Source organism: Phyllobates terribilis, unplaced genomic scaffold (assembly GCF_046119375.1).
Source record: "Phyllobates terribilis strain yellow unplaced genomic scaffold, ASM4611937v1 Scaffold_11__3_contigs__length_659146591, whole genome shotgun sequence".
Lineage (NCBI taxonomy): Eukaryota > Metazoa > Chordata > Amphibia > Anura > Dendrobatidae > Phyllobates > Phyllobates terribilis.
This window is the reverse complement of record NW_027362771.1, coordinates 140,430,066-140,449,000: the sequence shown is the minus strand read 5'-3', so window position 1 is coordinate 140,449,000 and position 18,935 is coordinate 140,430,066. Positions and strand designations below refer to the sequence as shown.

General features: G+C 41.0%; 1 protein-coding gene across 2 annotated transcripts in view; it reads left to right on the top strand.

The window, feature by feature from the left end:
- The window catches only part of CEP290 (centrosomal protein 290), a 227,368-nt gene that overhangs the window by 90,724 nt on the left and 117,709 nt on the right, over window positions 1-18,935 (top strand). For both annotated transcript variants that reach the window (XM_073651634.1, XM_073651633.1), the window contains exons 26-30: window positions 336-447; window positions 3,962-4,167; window positions 10,041-10,192; window positions 12,539-12,650; window positions 16,778-17,233. In XM_073651634.1, coding sequence (XP_073507735.1) covers window positions 336-447; window positions 3,962-4,167; window positions 10,041-10,192; window positions 12,539-12,650; window positions 16,778-17,233 — 1,038 coding nt within the window. The remainder of the gene's footprint in view (window positions 1-335; window positions 448-3,961; window positions 4,168-10,040; window positions 10,193-12,538; window positions 12,651-16,777; window positions 17,234-18,935) is intronic.

The following is an 18,935-nucleotide window of genomic DNA, read 5'->3' as shown; positions in this document are numbered from 1 at the left end:
AAGTCGAAAATCACAAACTAAGCTGTTACTGATCCTTGTCCAGCAGTTCCCCTCCGCTGCTGCTCCAGTCTTTGTTGATTGGCTGCAGTGGTGACCACTTTGTTTCCATTTCTTCTCATCACTTCTCCTTCTTGGTGTTGTAATTTCATTGTGAGGAGAGTATATTCCTCTCTGTGGCCTAAATCCCAACATATAGATTTCAGTGTAGTTGGCTAAGCAATCATCACATTACATTTTAAGCAGGATGTGGAGTAAATTGAAATAAAAATATGCATCTTTTGTAAAGAAACCAAGATAAATATTATGGTTTTTTTTTTTGCTTTGCTATGAACCAGCTTGAGAATGAATCCCTGAAATCGCAGATGACTTCTTATATCAAAGAATTGGAAATTGCTAAAGAAAAACTCAACACTTTGGAGCAAGCCTGGGATCACATTGGTGCTCTAGGTACGTACTGCTTTTTACAACCATACGTTACTGTGACTAGGTTCACACTTCCTGGGAAAGCTTTTGTCAAATGTATCCAAACCTATATTTGGGTTGGTATGTCTATTGAAAAGATGGGTGCCTCTTCTAAAAATTAGTTCCAGTCCTATTCGATAGTGCCCCAATTGCCATGAGAAGACCTCTGTTATGCTCTCAGGTCTCTCAAGACCCCAAGGCATAATAAACTGTGGGGAGAGAAGGAATTAAAAAGCAATATGATAGGAATACATTATACTCGCCTGTACATATGCTGGCAGCACCATAGCTCCCCGGTCATCCATGACATGCTCCGTCCCTCTTTTCTGATATGGGGGGCCAGTGATTGGCCTCATACGTTCTCTTGGAGGGCCTGTTACTGGCTTCAGTATCAGAAGAACTGAAATGTGAACAGAGCTTTTGTTTGGTTTTATCTTCAGTACTTTGAAGCTTTTAGCCCCTTCCAGATGTCCTGTAGTGTTTGTAGTGTCATACGATCATTTCTTCTCTTTAATAAGAGATAAAAGGAACACTAAGCATAGTTTCAGTTATTACTGCATTTCTAAGGACTAGAGGTTATGAAATACCCATAGTTGCCATCTATGCTAAATTCACATTCTTAACCCATTCTTTCTTATGGAAGTTACTGTAAAAATAAATACTCCATCTTTTAATGCCGCAATAAGCCCCATCCATAATGGGTGAACATCAGTAATTTGTGACTATTGTTTCTAAAAATCTAGCTATGGCTGAAGATATTGGTGCAGGGGACAGCGATTGTTATTCTCATCATTTTACAGTATACAGTAAATCGCGATAATGGGTAAAAATAATTTTTGGAGACCTAATTTATTACTTATAATATATAGTTGCAATCAAAATTATTCACCCCATTGGAAATTTGGTGTACTAGTAAAATTTGCACATTTTCTTCTGTTTGTAATGAAAGAGTTAAACAAGAGCAATTTCAGTAGCTCAACACAACTGATAGAACAAGTGGTTATCCCAAGTTCATCACAAAATGCCACATTTAATGATTAATACACATTCACAATTATTCACCCTCTTGATGACTTCCGTCTTTAATGACCTGCTTCATACATGATACATACCATGCACAAACTTCTGGCAGCGACCCTGAGGAACCTCAGTCCATTCTTGAATAACATCCATTTCACTTATATTCTTGGATTTGTATGCTGCAACTGCTTTCTTTCAATCCCATCAAAGATTTTCCATGGGTTTCAAGTCAAGTCACTGTGACTGCCACTCTAGAATCCTAAAGGACTTCATCGGAAACCCAGCCTTGGTGGACGAAGGATCATTGTTACGTTGGAAGGTCCAACGATGCTTGAAGGGTATTCCCATCTCCAAATCCTATCCCAATATGTAGTCGGTGTAATACTAATAATATTATGAAATACCTCCAATTAGAAATGTAGTATAGTTCTTCTGATTCGCTGTGTCTCTTTTCTCATGTGCAGGCATTGCAGGACCATAGGTGTCCATGGCTACAACCGCTAGCAACTAACGAACTGTCACTATACCAGTGGTCGTAACCATGGATACCTAAGGTCCTGCATTGTCAAGCACATTGGGTAAGTGACATAGCGAATCAGAAAAACTATACTACATTTCTAATTGGAGGTATTTGCTAATATTATTATTACATCTACTATATATTGGGATAAGATCTTGGAGATGGGAATACCCAGCTTTAAAGAAGTTGTCCAGTACTTTTTTCAATTTCCCCAATGTATTTAGCATGTGCCCATAAGTATTTTTGTAGTTACCTTTAGTTATATATATTGCCTTTGAGCGACGCTCACAGGCATCACGTGACCCCCGGCAGCAGCTAGCTTTTTCTTCCGCTGATGTCACGTCAAGTGAAGCGTGACATCAGTGGCGCGGTCCCCGCGGTGGATACTGGGTTGTGGGCGGGGTTACCCCGTGTGTCACATCCAGCATCTACCGTGCGCTTTCCCACTGTATGAGTAGAGGGAAAGCGCGCAGTGGATGCTGGTTGTGACGCGTGGGTTAACCCCGCCCACAGCCCATCACTCACCGTGGAGCGCAGCACTGAGTCGGCCAAGGATAGCGCCTCTCACAGGCAATACATACAACTAAAGGTAATTACAAAAAAACTTTTGGGCACGTTCTAAATACATTGGGGTAATTGAAAAAAGTACTTGACAACTCCTTTAACTTCCTCACAGAAGACTTGATGCATTCTCCTAGGATTTCCTGATTTGATTTTAAATGAAGCTATCTTGCCCTGTACATGCTGAAGATTTCCTTTGCCAGAGGAAGCAAAGCAGTCTCATATCATCACCGAGCCACCTCCATGCTTCATTATAGGCAGGATGTTCTCCAGCGTCCAGACATACCACTGACCCATAGGCCTGAAACGTTTCCATTTTGTTTCATCACTCCACAGAAGAGAGTCCCAAAACTTTTGTGGCTTATTTATGTTTTTGAATTTATTGCAGTTGACTATTGTACTTTTGGGTCAGTAGAGGTGTACGCCATGGCATTCAGGCATGGAGACCTTCACTGTCTAATATGCACCTTAAACAAACTCAAACCTTAGTGCCTGCTGCCTTCAAATCTTGCTGCAAGTCTTTAGCTGTCGACTCGACATTTTTTAACTACCTGCCTCCTCAGGAATCTGGTGGCAACCGGTGATAGCTAAAAAATTTTTTAACTAGTCTGTGTGTGACAAATATGCAACAATAGTAGACATTACAGCACTAAAAATGATAGTATTGAACCAGCAACAGCTTAACCTAAAAATGTTAAGTAGTCTGTGAAGAACCCTTCCTTCCACAGCTTTGCAAACTAGATCAGCGCCGTCAGTCATTGCAATGGGAGACAGAAGTAGCTGGCGAGAAAGACTATGTGGCCTACCCAAGCACTCCATTTACATATGAACATAAAGAAAGTTTCATACTGAACTGCAGATTTTTAAACTAAAGTTGTGGCTTCTTTAAGTGGAAGGTCCCTTACAAACGTGTGCTGCTTAATACAGATTTTGTAGCTGACATTCCATTTTTCTACTTGAGCAAATTATAGACTTTAAAATACTCTTATTTATTATAAATGAAGAACTTATACATGATTGTATACTGATAGGATATGCAATAAATGTTTGACCTCTGGCGGGTCCATCCTTTTTGACCCCTAAGTAGCTGCTGCCTGAAGAATGGTCATGTCACACCTTTTAGTCTCTTCACGGCTTTCAGAGCTGGAAGTGGTTAAAAAACGTCTAAAAAAAAATGGCACATAGGAACATAGTTGATTTGACGTTGTTGGGTACATGTTAATTATTTCAGGTTTAGTGAGCGCTTTTTCGGGTAGGTTTCAAGAGCAATCCGTCTGAATTAGACTCCGTGTGCATATTCCCAAAGACTGCTACTTTGTCCTACGTGTAACACGGATATAAGAGATTTTAATGGTTGTAATTATGAATAGATATTTGAACCTTTCTTTTTTAATCTAGGCGGTAACTCTGCAATGGACAAAGCCACAAAAGCCATAACAAATAATGAAATAATTTCCATTTCCAAAAAGATAACAATGCTGGAAATGAAAGAGCTAAATGAAAGACAAAGAGCTGAACATTCTCAGAAAATGTACGAACATTTACGAATCACACTGAAACAAGTAGAGGAAAGAAATTTTGAACTTGAGTCCAAGTTTGCTGAGGCAAGTATAAAAGATATTGTGGATTTGTTGATTTTTGCATTGACCTGACTTTGTGATTTTACTTTTCGTAATCTTACATGTTTGAAATACCATAAAATGGCAGAGATTAATAGATAAAAGCTTCTGTTGGGTATTGCCCATCTCCAGTTAAAGGGCATCTGTCAGTAGGATCAACACTCCTAAGCCATTTATTTGGGCATGTAGGTCATCGGAAGCTGAATAAAATGATATCTGATATTTGTGATCTAATGTCTTATTCCAGAAATATTCACGGTTTTCTCATATGTAAATGACCTCTTCCAGACTATGGGCCGGACACTGATCTGCATGAGAATCTGCCTCTAGAACTTATTTTACATGGAAAGGGAGGGGGTCACCAGTGTGATATGTAATGGTCATTCTTTACTCTTCTGATCTCACTGCAGAGCTGTGTGTGATTATACCTGACAAATCTGCAGGTTCGTCTGCTTCCATCTCACAGGCAGCCAATGTTACAATAATGTTGCAATACAGCATAGCTCAGAGAGAAGCAGAAAATGTGTTTACAAGAAAGCAAAGTTTAGTTCTACTGTTCTGTGTTAGTTACATGATTCACACTGGTAACTCCTCCTTTTATTTAAAGTAATCTCTGGAGGCAGATTCTCATGCAGATCAGTGCCCGGCCCATAGTCTGGAAAAGCGCATTTACATATAAGAAAAACGTGGATATTTCTGGAATAAGAAATTGGATCGCAGATATCAATGTATCATTTTATTCAGCTTTCTATGACCTACATGCCCATAGCCATGCCATGCCCAGGCTTAGAAAGATTGACCCTACTACCGGATTCCCTTTAAACACCCTTTTTGGGAATTTGATTACTGTTTGCAATACACCAATAAAATAAGAAGAATTAAAGTATCGCAACTAATATAACAAGTGGTTTCTCCAAATTCAATCAAAAGAGCCACTTCTAATGATTCATGCAGTCTTCTTGGAATTATTAAACCCTCTGAATAGAATTCCTCATAAAAGCACACAATTGTTTAGCTCTCACCTGATGTAACCTAAGCAATGGCTTCATTAGTTGCCTCAGGTGTGTTTTGAGATAAAGCCCATCCAATACGTAGACTAAGTAGGAATTTGTTGATTGCATGTTAGGGGTATGAGTTAAAAGCAGTCCAAAAAGTTTGCCTTACACAAACAATAGGATACAAAAAAAACATTGCAAAGGCTTTGAATGTTCAAGACATAGAGTTAGAAGCAAAGTTCACAGTTAAAAAAACACTGTCTACATGTGGCAAAAAGAGGAAACCATCACGGGCTGCCATCAGATTCCTGGGGAGGTACTTGGTCAAAAACACTTGAATTTCTGATTGCTAAAGACCTGCAGCAAGATTTGGTTGCAGCGGGCACTGAGGTTTCAGTTTGTACAGTAAGGCAAGAGTCAGACGGCCGTATAATTCGGACGAGGATCGCAACACAATGCTCACACTGGCTGTCGGCACTCCCGACGCTGGCATGACAGCTTCATAGAAATACATGCTGTCATGTTCGGGTTAGGAGAGCCAACGACCATTGCGATCCTCGTCTGAGTTACATGGCCGTGTGACTTCCCTAGGGCTTCATACTAAATATTGACTATCTCTTTGGCTGAACTTCAAGATATCCACCTCTACTGACCCAAAAGCAGTAGAAAAGTCAGCTCCAGTATACTCAAAACCATATAAATAAGCCACAGAAGTTTGGGGATTCTGATCTGTACAGAGCTAAAATAAAACTGGAACTTTTCAGGCTCATGGATCAGCGGTGTGTGTGGAGGAGGAAATATGAAGCATATGCTAAAAATGACACCCTGCCGACAGTATAGCATGGCCGTGGCTCTGTCGTGCTGTGGGGCTGTTTTACTTCCACTTGCACTGAAAACCTGCAGCATGTGGAGGAAAATATATATTCAATGAAGTTTCAGGAAAACCTAGGAGAAAGCATCATGTCCTCTGTGAAGAAGATGAATCTTGGGTGTCATTGGACCTGCCAATTGGACAGTGATCCCAAATGTACCTCACATTCCACCAAGGCTTGGTTTTCAGAAGAGTTCCTGAAAGAATCTGGAGTGACCATCAGTTGCCTGTGTTGAACCACCACAGGATTTTGCGCATACTCAAGAATATTACTGAACTGGAAGCTATTGACCATGAGTATTGGGCTAAGGTTCCTCAGAAATGCTGCCATAAGCTGGTGTCTGGCTATGCATCATGTTTTCTGCTTGTCGTAACAGCCAAAGAGTGCTGTACTAAGTACTAAACATGTTAGTCATAAATGGGTTGAATTCTGAGACCACAATGGACATTAAAGGGAATCTGTCAGAAGGATCCACCTTCCTAAGCCACCTATATAGACGTGTAGGTCATAGAAAGCTGACTAAAAGGATACCTTGATATTTGCGGTCCAATGTCTTATTCCAGAGAAATCCAGTTTTTTTTACTATGTAAATGAGCTGTTAATACTAGAACTGCTAAAAATCTGACATACCTAGAACAGTGGTAATGGATCATGTTGACCCTCATAAGAAATAAATTAAAAACTTCAAAATTGGAATTTAGTTTTAATATCCTTTTTATTTCATATTATTTTTTTATTGACTAAAGACATTTTTGACACAAAATTTGCACTATTCTTATACATTTTCCACAGACGGCTTTGTGGCACTTCTCGCAGAAATCACTTGTCTTATTGCCTTTGCAAAGACCAATTTGGCACTTCTTCCGTTTCTTAGATGGTCCTGCTACTCCAGCTTCTTCTACTTAACACTGTCCTTCCTCTTGCTCTTTGCTTCTCTTCAGCTCATTAGCCAGTTGAAGAATGAACTTATGTATTTTTTCAGTTCTGTACCTGATTATAGATGACCCAGTCATTGATTGCCTCCAAATCCAAGATGTTATAAAAGACATGCATTGGCCATCTTCTGCATGCAGCCTTAGTGGTGTATTTTTGTGTTATTTGGTCAACCACGTTCACTCGATACTTTGTGGAGTTGTAGAAGGTTACAGTTTCTGGTTTCTTCTTTGCTCACTGCTACATCAGAATGCAGTGTATTGAGAAGAATGACATTCTTCTTTTTCTTCCCTTGGTACACAGTCAAGGTGCATTCTGCATTTCCAGTTGGTCTGAGGATGGTGGTAGAGTACCTTTCAGTACTTCCCTTCTTCAACTCAACATGGATTTCACGGGTAATATTTTTTATTGTCCCCACCAATGATGATTTATTCTTTGGAGCTTCTTGGCAAGTTGAAGAAACGTGAAGAAGTTGTCTGTCGTCATGTTCCTTACGTGGTTGAGAAATGGCTCCATGAGGTGGAGAACTATGTACTCTCCCAGTGGCTGCTTGTTCGGTCCGGCATCATTTTTCCCGAGATATGGGAAGACCTTGCTGACATACTTTGTAGATCTGCAGCAATCCAGTATTTCAGTCTATATTTGTCTGGCTTGTTTTTGTATAAATTGAGTAAATTTCCATCTTGTTTTGCTTGGAAGTAATTAGTCATCAGTGGTTGTTTTCACCTTGGTGGTAACCACGAAGGCAGTTTTCCACAAATTTCAGAGAAAAGTTCAAACTTGTCCCTTGACAGGCGTCATGTATGGATTGATTTCTCTTCAAAACGAAGGAATCTTAGACGCTCCCAAAATCTGTCCCTCGGATCATGTCCTTGATGAATTTTGTTCCCCAAGAATGACCAGAGATCATCCAGAGAGATGTTCTTTGCACAAAAAGCACCACGGGCGACTGTTCTCTTGATGTCACTGCATTTCTTCAACTTCCATCTCACAGGTAGCCAGTGTGGGAGGTTGATTTTAACAGCTCATTTATACAGTACAGACCAAAAGTTTGGACACACCTTCTCATTTACAGATTTTTCTGTATTTTCATGGCTTTGAAAATTGTACATTCACACTGAAGGCATCAAAACTATGAATTAATACGTGGAATTATATACTTAACAAAAAAGTGTGAAACAACTGAAAATATGTCTTATATTCTAGGTTCTTCAAAGTAGCCACCTTTTGCTTTGATGACTGCTTTGCTCACTCTTGGCATTCTCTTGATGATCTTCAAGAGGTAGTCACGGGAAATGGTCTTCCAACAATCTTGAAGGAGTTCCCAGAGATGCTTAGCACTTGTTGGCCCTTTTGCCTTCACTCTGCTCTCCAGCTCACCCCAAACCATCTCGATTGGGTTCAGGTCTGGTGACTGTGGAGGCCAGGTCATCTGGCGTAGCACCCCATCACTCTCCTTCTTGGTCAAATAGCCCTTAAACAGCCTGGAGGTGTGTTTGGGGTCATTGTCCTGTTGAAAAATAAATGATGGTCCAACTAAACGCAAACCGGATGGAGTAGCATGCCGCTGCAAGATGCTGTGGTAGCCATGCTGGTTCAGTATGCCTTCAATTTTGAATAAATCCCAAACAGTGTCGCCAGCAAAGCACCCCCACACCATCACACCTCCTCCTCCATGTTTCACGGTGGGAACCAGGCATGTAGAGTCCATCCGTTCACCTTTTCTGCGTCGCACAAAGACACGGTGGTTGGAACCAAAGATCTCAAATTTGGACTCATCCGACCAAAGCACAGATTTCCACTCGTCTAATGTCCATTCCTTGTGTTCTTTAGCCCAAACAAGTCTCTTCTGCTTGTTGCCTGTCCTTAGCAGTGGTTTCCTAGCAGCTATTTTACCATGAAGGCCTGCTGCACAAAGTCTCCTCTTAACAGTTGTTGTAGAGATGTGTCTGCTGCTAGAACTCTGTGTGGCATTGACCTGGTCTCTAATCTGAGCTGCTGTTAACCGGCGATTTCTGAGGCTGGTGACTCGGATAAACTTATCCTCAGAAGCAGAGGTGACTCTTGGTCTTCCTTTCCTGGGGCGATCCTCATGTGAGCCAGTTTCTTTGTAGCGCTTGATGGTTTTTGCAACTGCACTTGGGGACACTTTCAAAGTTTTCCCAATTTTTCGGACTGACTGACCTTCATTTCTTAAAGTAATGATGGCCACTCGTTTTTCTTTACTTAGCTGCTTTTTTCTTGCCATAATACAAATTCTAACAGTCTATTCAGTAGGACTATCAGTTGTGTATCCACCTGACTTCTGCACAACACAACTGATGGTCCCAACCCCATTTAGAAGGCAAGAAATCCCACTTATTAAACCTGACAGGGCACACCTGTGAAGTGAAAACCATTTCCGGTGACTACCTCTTGAAGCTCATCAAGAGAATGCCAAGAGTGTGCAAAGCAGTCATCAAAGCAAAAGGTGGCTACTTTAAAGAACCTAGAATATAAGACATATTTTCAGTTGTTTCACACTTTTTTGTTAAGTATATAATTCCACATGTGTTAATTCATAGTTTTGATGCCTTCAGTGTGAATTTACAATTTTCATAGTCATGAAAATACAGAAAAATCTTTAAATGAGAAGGTGTGTCCAAACTTTTGGTCTGTACTGTATATTAAGAAAAAAGTGGATTTTTCTGATCTCAAATATCAAGGTATCATTTTATTCCACTTTCTGTAACCTACATACCAATATAGACTGCCTAGGAGGGATGATCCTACTGACTAAATCCCTCTAAAAGTGGTATTTTATTCTGAATTGAGAAAAATATATAGTAGTTGCATTGAGCTATTTTTTCCCACATATACCTAATTTACAAGGGGGGGTCAATAATTTTGTTTGCAATAGTATGTGAACTTGTAGATCTTTCACTAGCCACTTGATTTGATTTTACGGTCTACGTATAGATGGATTCCAGGAATAAGCTTTGCTATTTTCTTTGGCCTTGGTGTTAAATATTTCTGTTTCCTTTTATTGTCATATCAGTTATGTGTTTTGTTTTCTTAGCTCACTAAAGTCAACCTTGAAGCACAAAAGGTAGAACAAGCATTAAGGGATGAGCTTGCAGACAGTGTAAGTAAAGAAGTGTCTGATGCAGATCGAAGAAGAATTATGGAACTGGAAAAAAGTGAAGCCGAGCTCACAGTAGAGGTCTCAAAGTAAGTGTGAGTTTAGCTGTAGCTGGATAAGTGTGAGTTTAGCTGTAGCTGGATAAGTGTGAGTTTAGCTGTAGCTGGATAAGTGTGTGCTTACAATACACCTTTTTACAGGCAATGTATATTTTTAATCTTTACATTTTGTGCATAATCTTGTGAGAAGCCATTAGCACTATACATTATAGCCGATGTGGTACTGAAAGAATATTCCCATGGGCATAATATAATGTTATGGTATATAATCATTACAGAGACAGAATACAGGCTGCAACAGAAAGCACAATTTTCTGATGTCTCTCACTAAACAACCATTTCAGAGCTTGTTGCTACCTTTCAGGACAGTCTCTGTAAAGAGATGAGCAAATCGATTTGCAGGTTCCTGGCTAAGTTACCAAGTTAGTATTCCATGACTGCTGGACAGAAGCCCTGCAAACTGCCTAATACCTGTCAGCATCCGCGGCTCCTCTTTTGATTAGCTATGACATCAGTATTGAGGCTTGACTCACACACAGCGTAGCATCAGGCAGGCTAATCAAAAGAGGAGCTGCGGGTGCCGACAGTAAGCGCTTCGCATGGCTCTTGTAGGGTCCTTCATATTTTCTTGCTACTCTCTATCCCTGCATATTTACATCTGACCTCATAAAGAGGAGGAACAACCTCTCTTACTTTGGGGGGGGCTTGTCACGACCATGGTACCATGTATTTCATTTTTACCCATAACAGGTTCTCCAGAAATATAAGAAAATATATAACTAATGGAAATGTTGTTCATAAATGAGTTCCTAAACACCTTTAGTTAGCAAGTCACAATCATTTTGGGAAGTGATCACTATAGAAATAAAATGACTGCCATCATATTACACTGACAAAAACCTGTCCTAGAAAGACTAGGATTGCTAAGGCTAAGAGGCTGCTCAAACTGCTGTCCCCTCTGTCTTGCTGATCTAATACTAGAGATACCAGGTAAGAAGAGGCTGCTCATACTGCTGCCCACCTTGTCTTTCTGATAATACTGGAGATACCAATGGTGCTGAGGTAAGAAGAGGCTGCGAACACTGCTGTCTACCATGTCTTTCTGATCTAATACTGGAGATACCAGGGATGCTGAGGTAAGAAGAAGCTACTCACACTGCCGTCCACCATGTCTTTCTGATCTAATACTAAAAATACCAGGGGTACTGAGGTAAGAAGAGGCTGCTCACTCTCCTGTCCACCCTGTATTAATGATCTAATACTGGAGATACCAGGGGTACTCAGCTCACACTGCTGTCATTTCTGTTTCTAATCTATTACCGGATATACCAGGGATACTGAGGTAAGAAGAGGCCACTCATACTGTTGTCCTCCTTGTCTATCTGATCTAATACTGGAGATACCAGGGGTGCTGAGGTAAGAAGAGGCTACTCACACTGCTGCCCCCCCTGTGTTACTGAGCTAATACTGGAGATACCAGGGGTGCTGAGGTAAGAAGAGGCTACTCACACTGCTGCCCCCCCTGTGTTACTGAGCTAATACTGGAGATACCAGGGGTGCTGAGGTAAGAAGAGGCTGCTCACACTGCTGCCCCCCCTGTGTTACTGAGCTAATACTGGAGATACCAGGGGTGCTGAGGTAAGAAGAGGCTACTCACATTGCTGTACACCATGTTTCTAATCTAATACTGGAGATAGGAGGCTGCTCACATTGCTGTACACCATGTTTCTAATCTAATACTGGAGATAGGAGGCTGCTCACATTGCTGTACACCATGTTTCTAATCTAATACTGGAGATAGGAGGCTGCTCACATTGCTGTACACCATGTTTCTAATCTAATACTGGAGATAGGAGGCTGCTCACACTGCTGTCCACCCTTTCTTACGGAGTTCTGAGTAGCTGCTGTGACTTGGATTATTTGGATTAAGCGGTCTCCAGGTCACAGTAGCGGAGCTCCCTTCTGCTGAAAACACCTGTCCTACTAACATTCCAGGACACATTTCTTACTAATATTAGTGTCACTTTCAACTTAGCAGTATTTATCAATTTATTATTAATCTCCTTTCATTTCCTTAATTATTTTCTAGTATTTCTGGAGAACCACTTTAATTTCCGTTTGTACCATGTTATACTTCCATATCTTGTAGTAATACCTACTTTACTTATAGGTTATGTAGGCCAAAATAAACTTTATCTACAATGTCATCAATGATGTTAAAATCGCTGTATCCGAACACCTTCCAAACTATAGAAGCAATATTAAAAGCCTCTAAGTCTACACTTGATAGTTTTCCATTTGTTATATCTGGCTTGATTCAAATTTAGGATCAAACTGTCCTTTTGATGACTTCTATTGATATCTTGTTTGCATTAGATTACGCAGTGTTTCCGATATAGCCAAAGCTCAAGTTTCAACATTAGTTTGTAGACAGCAGTCAAGAGAAAAAGAAGTGGAGTCCCTCCGGAAACAAGTTTTGGATTTTCAGGTATGTACTATATATCATGTGCAACATCTAAGTGAATGGATTTTCCAAGTTATGGGGAATTGTGCACAGAGACAGCATTACTGCTAAAACGAAGCTATATTCTCCCTCAATTCCAGTGCTGCATCCCCACTGCCATCACAGTAATATTGTATGTATATTATACAGCCCACGTGCACTGAGGCCAGTGATTGACTGCAGATGTCACGAGTGGTATACAGACCGGGATGTCAGCGGCCAATGTAAACTATATAACGGCAGGTACGATGTCCTAGATTAGAGGGTAATTATTATTTCTTTGCTTTATCTGTAATGCTCCCTCTCTGCAGCATTTTCCATAACTTAGGAAACCCCTTTAAAACAGCTTGTTATGCCAAGGTTTTTGGATTATTTCCCAACTCCTTTAACTTTGGTTCACTCTGTATTGACTTCAGCAGCTGTCTAATATTAGGATGCTTTAAAACAGAATTTATGTTTCATAAAATCTGTGAAGTGGATTCTCACTCCATTGATTCGTTTTTTATTGTTACTCACCTCAAATAGTTGGCAGATCATAAAAGCATGAAGATATGTGGAGTATTTTTATATATCCTATATTTACCATTTGATTACACTTTAAAAAAAAAAAATCTCCATTTACGATCTGATTAATGTGCAATAGATTAACAAGTACATGGCATCGATTCAATAGAAATAAAATGTGTTGTCTTGTTTTCATACATAGGCATGGCAAAAGCTTATTGTATGAAAGAAGACTCCAGTTCTTCTTATTATTAAGAACCGCAAAATGAATGTATCTTAACTGGGGTTTTACAGATTTTTTCTTTTTTTACATAAACAAACAGTCCTTTATGAGGCTTCATGTCCAGGGTCCAGTGCGAGAGACCACCCCACATCCATATGCACAGGCATTGCTTTATGAGAACTCTATAGGCTCCATGTCCAGGGTCCAGTGCAAGAGACCTTCCAACATCCATATGCACAAACATTGCTTTATGATAACTTTTTAGGCTCCATGTCTGTGGTCCAGTGCAAGAAACCGCCCTACATCTACAGTACAGACCAAAAGTTTGGACACACCTTCTCATTTAAAGATTTTTCTGTATTTTCATGACTATGAAAATTGTACATTCACCCTGAAGGCATCAAAACTATGAGTTAACACATGTGGAATTATATACTGAACAAAAAAGTGTGAAACAACTGAAAATATGTCTTATATTCTAGGTTCTTCAAAGTAGCCACTTTTTGCTTTGATGACTGCTTTGCACACTCTTGGTATTCTCTTGATGAGCTTCAAGAGGTAGTCACCGGAAATGGTCTTCCAACAATCTTGAAGGAGTTCCCAGAGATGCTTAGCACTTGTTGGCCCTTTTGCCTTCACTCTGCGGTCCAGCTCACCCCAAACCATCTCGATTGGGTTCAGGTCTGATGACTGTGGAGGCCAGGTCATCTGGCGTAGCACCCCATCACTCTCCTTCTTGGTCAAATAGCCCTTACACAGCCTGGTGGTGTGTTTGGTGTCATTGTCCTGTTGAAAAATAAATGATGGTCCAACTAAACGCAAACCGGATGGAATAGCATGCCGCTGCAAAATGCTGTGGTAGCCATGCTTGTGCGGTATGCTTTCAATTTTGAATAAATCCCCAACAGTGTCACCAGCAAAGCACCCCCACACCATCACACCTCCTCCTCCATGCTTCACGGTGGGAACCAGGCATGTAGAGTCCATCCGTTCACCTTTTCTGCGTCGCACAAAGACACGGTGGTTGGAACCAAAGATCTCAAATTTGGACTCATCAGACCAAAGCACAGATTTCCACTGGTCTAATGTCCATTCCTTGTGTTCTTTAGCCCAAACAAGTCTCTTCTGCTTGTTGCCTGTCCTTAGCAGTGGTTTCCTAGCAGCTATTTTACCATGAAGGCCTGCTGCACAAAGTCTCCTCTTAACAGTTGTTGTAGAGATGTGTTTGCTGCTAGAACTCTGTGTGTCATTGACCTGGTCTCTAATCTGAGCTGCTGTTAACCTGCGATTTCTGAGGCTGGTGACTCGGATAAACTTATCCTCAGAAGCAGAGGTGACTCTTGGTCTTCCTTTCCTGGGGCAGTCCTCTTGTGAGCCAGTTTCTTTGTAGCGCTTGATGGTTTTTGCAACTGCACTTGGGGACACTTTCAAATTTTCCCAATTTTTCGCACTGAGTGACCTTCATTTCTTAAAGTAATGATGGCCACTCGTTTTTCTTTACTTAGCTGCTTTTTTCTTGCCATAATACAAATTCTAACAGTCTATTCAGTAGGACTGTCAGCTGAGTATCCACCAGACTTCTGCACAACACAACTGATGGTCCCAACCCCATTTAGAAGGCAAGAAATCCCACTTATTAAACCTGACAGGGCACACCTGTGAAGTGAAAACCATTTCCGGTGACTACCTCTTGAAGCTCATCAAGAGAATGCCAAGAGTGTGCAAAGCAGTCAACCAAAGGAAAAGGTGGCTACTTTGAAGAACCTAGAATATAAGACATATTTTCAGTTGTTTCACACTTTTTTGTTAAGTATATAATTCCACATGTGTTAATTCATAGTTTTGATGCCTTCAGTGTGAATGTACAATTTTCATATTCATGAAAATACAGAAAATCTTTAAATGAGAAGGTGTGTCCAAACTTTTGGTCTGTACTGTATATGCGCAAACATTGCTTTATGAGAACTCTTTAGGCTCCATGTCTGGGGTCAAGTGCAAGAGACCGAAAATCTGAATAAAATGATGATATGGTCAAAATACTCACATGCCTAATAATTTTGCACATAGTGTATACCTCAGTAACTTCTCATGGGGTTTGTCAGCACAGCGCTGTTATTCTCACCAAATATGATGGAAGCTGTCATAATGACTTTGCCAGGAAAGATGTGTTACATTGAGCCTTAGATTTTTTTAATGAACTATTTATTGTTAAGCGAAATTAGTTCACTGGTTACTACAACCCCAATTCGAAAAAAAAAAGTTGGGAAGTTGTGTAAAATGTAAAGAAAACAAGAAATGCAATGATTTGGAAATCTATAGTATCCATGTTTTATTCACAACAGAACATAGAACTTGTATCAGAAGTTGAAAGTCTTTGTTCTGTTGCGAATAAAATATTGCTATAAAAAAATTAAATCTGTCACCTCATAATACGCTATGTACCTTAATATATAGGGTTAATCTGCAGGTTAAAAACATTGCAATACTGCCCTGTGACTGTACTGAAAGTGCTGTTATTCTCTTCTGGGAGCAACCAGTTTTGAGTCATGGAGGCTTGCACGGAGCAATTACAGTCACCACTCACAGCACAGCCGACACTGTATAGATGCGTTGCAGAGTGATCTGTCAGTCAATGTGCCGGGCCGTTCTTATAGCCGCAGCTCACAGTATAATGAGTGGTGACTGAAGCTACTCCGTGCACGCCTGTATGACTGAAAGCCGGCGGCTCCCAGGAGAATCAAAGTTAATTTTCTCCCAGGTTCCACACTTTCAGTAAGCTGGCTAGGCAGCACCCTAGCTTTTTGACAGCCGACACTGCATCGGTAGCCGCACTTTCAGTAAGCTGGCAGAGTAGCATTGGAACGCTATTTACCTAGAGATTAACCCTATATCTGCAGGTAAATGGTGTTTTCTGAGATGATAGGTTCCATTTAATGTGAGGATGGAGGATACTGATAATGGAAATCTTTCATGATTAGAGTCGTCTTTAATTTCGACTCATAATAAAATATAATAGTATGTTAAGCAGCATGGTGACCCAAACGCACGTTCCTGGCTAATAAGGCCACTTTGCTCTGTTTTCTAATGACCACATGGAAATGGATGTAATTACATGCTGCCTCTTACCCTCTGAGGCGTAAGGGCAAATAAAACTTTCATGCAACTTGTACTGATCCAAAGAGACCCAGTGAAAGTTCTGTCACCATCACTGATTCCCCTTAATTGCACCGGAACCAGGATTTCCTCATGTTGTGCTTAAAGAACAGGTTTTTTTATGAGATTTTTTGTGTATCTCTTTGTAGTGTACGATAAAATCAATGTACAGCTACTTTGTCTTCTGCTTCGTTTTACTCACTTCATTCATTTCTGTTTGCCTGGTATGTAGGATCAGACTGATGAAAAAGCATTGATTGCGAAATTACACCAGCAGATTGTAGCTCTTCAGATCAGTGAATCTACCGCTGTAGCCAAGTTAGAAGCCACCACATGCAAACTGCAGAAAATGGAGGCCTACAGCTTACGTTTAGAGCAGAAGATTGACGATAAAGAGCAGGCGCTGTATTATGCCCGCCTGGAAGGAAGGAATCGGGCTAAACACCTCCGCCATACCATCCAGACCTTGAGGAGACAGTTCAGTGGGGCTCTCCCATTACCCCAGCAGGAGAAGTTTTCAAAGACATTGATGGAACTTCAGACCGACAAATTAAAGACCGCACAAGAAATGCAACTAGTACAACAGCAGCGCCAAGATACGGAAATCCGAGCCCTGGAGCTAGAGCTTAAACTGAAGGGGTTAGAGGAGCTCCTCAGTACTCTGAAAGATGCCAGGGGAGCACAGAAGGTTGGTCAGATATGGTTTACTGTAAGAGTATGCGTAGGAGAGCAGGAAGCACTATGTTCCTTACATGTATGTGGTGGACAGGGACTTGGATATTGTCATGGCTGAAATATGTATTCTTACATAAACACCTTTGTAATTGCATTAGTACATTTTAAAGTATGCCTCCAATTGTATAGAGAAACATGGGGACCGATTCATTATTGCATTTGCTCTTCCTTTTTTTGTTTGCGCCAAATTCATCATTCCACTTGTGCCTCATTTTTTTAAGTCCTGATTCATCATTTGGGACTTTCGGAAAGTCACAGAATTTGTAGCAATTGTACTCCTTTGTCTCGGCCTGTCCACCCCTAGATCCCAGAGTGATTTTATCTTTGTCAGTTATTTTGATGTCATTTTTGCACCATTTTGCATAAGCTTTTATTTTTTTTTTTTTTTTTAAGTTAATGACATAGAAATATTTTGTCAGTTTTGGCTAATGAACTTTTGAAGTATTTGGCTGAAAAAAATGTCAACGAATGCCTCAAGACAAAAAAGTGAAGTGACTTAAAAAACCACAAATGATTCGTCAGGGCCATTGTGCTTTGTCGCCTAGTCTCTTGTGTGTATTTAGGATGTAATGTGATTCCACAGCCCTGGCTGCCATATTGGTTACTGGACCGTAGGAGGACTATTCTAGTCCATGCACCGATTTTTTCTATACAAATGGAGGTTCACCTTAAAGTGGTTGTGATAGCTTTCTGATAGCTGGGTATCAAACATTGGGACCCACAACATTAAGTAAAGCAGGGTTATGAAATGTCCTGTGGGAATGAAGTACTTGCATACACATCGTCGCTTACTTTGTTGTGTATCAGACTGCCGGAGATGGTAAAGTACAGCACTCCATTTTCTGGCAATCCCATAGACAACGAAGTGAGTGGTGGTGCTCATGGACATTAAAGAAGTTGCCCACTACTTTATATTACCCCCCCCCCCCCCTCCATGTATCCCCCCGGGGCCCCTAAGATTATTTGTAAATACCTTATGTAGCAGATAATGCCTGTGAGCGGCGCTATCCTTGGCCACTCTCACAGGCATCACATGACCCCGCGCTGACGTCACGACAAGTGAGGCATGACTCAGCGCTGGGGTCCCCGTGGTGGCTGCTGGATGGTGGGCGGGGTTACCCAGCATCCACCATGCGCTTTCCCAATGAATGGGGAGAGGCAGAGCGCGCGGTGGATGCCCGCCCACAGCCTGGCATCCACAGCCTGGCATCCACCTGGAACTCGGAAGACAAAGACCCCCGGCTGCTGCCTGGACTTGTCGTGACAAGATGTCAGAGCCGGCTGCAGCCGGGGGTCACGTGATGCCTGTGAGCGGCCAGTGATAGCGCCGCTCACAGGCATTATCTGCAACATAAGGTATTTACAAAAAGGCTTAGGGGCCCGGGGGGATACACTGAGGGGGTAATATAAAGTACTGGACAATCCCTTTAAGACATTATAGTGGAGCATCAGAGCATCATTTTCAGGATTGTTGGGAGTTCCAAAGGTCGGACCTCAAAGAGTCAGCAAGTTATCACCTATCGTCTGGATTGATGATAACTTTTCGAGTTGGGACTACCCTTTTCTTTAAGAGCAGTGTGAACTTTAATCCATGTAATGCATTTGCAGTAAATCCTGTGTTATTCTTGCAGCCATGTATTCCTTCCTACTATCTT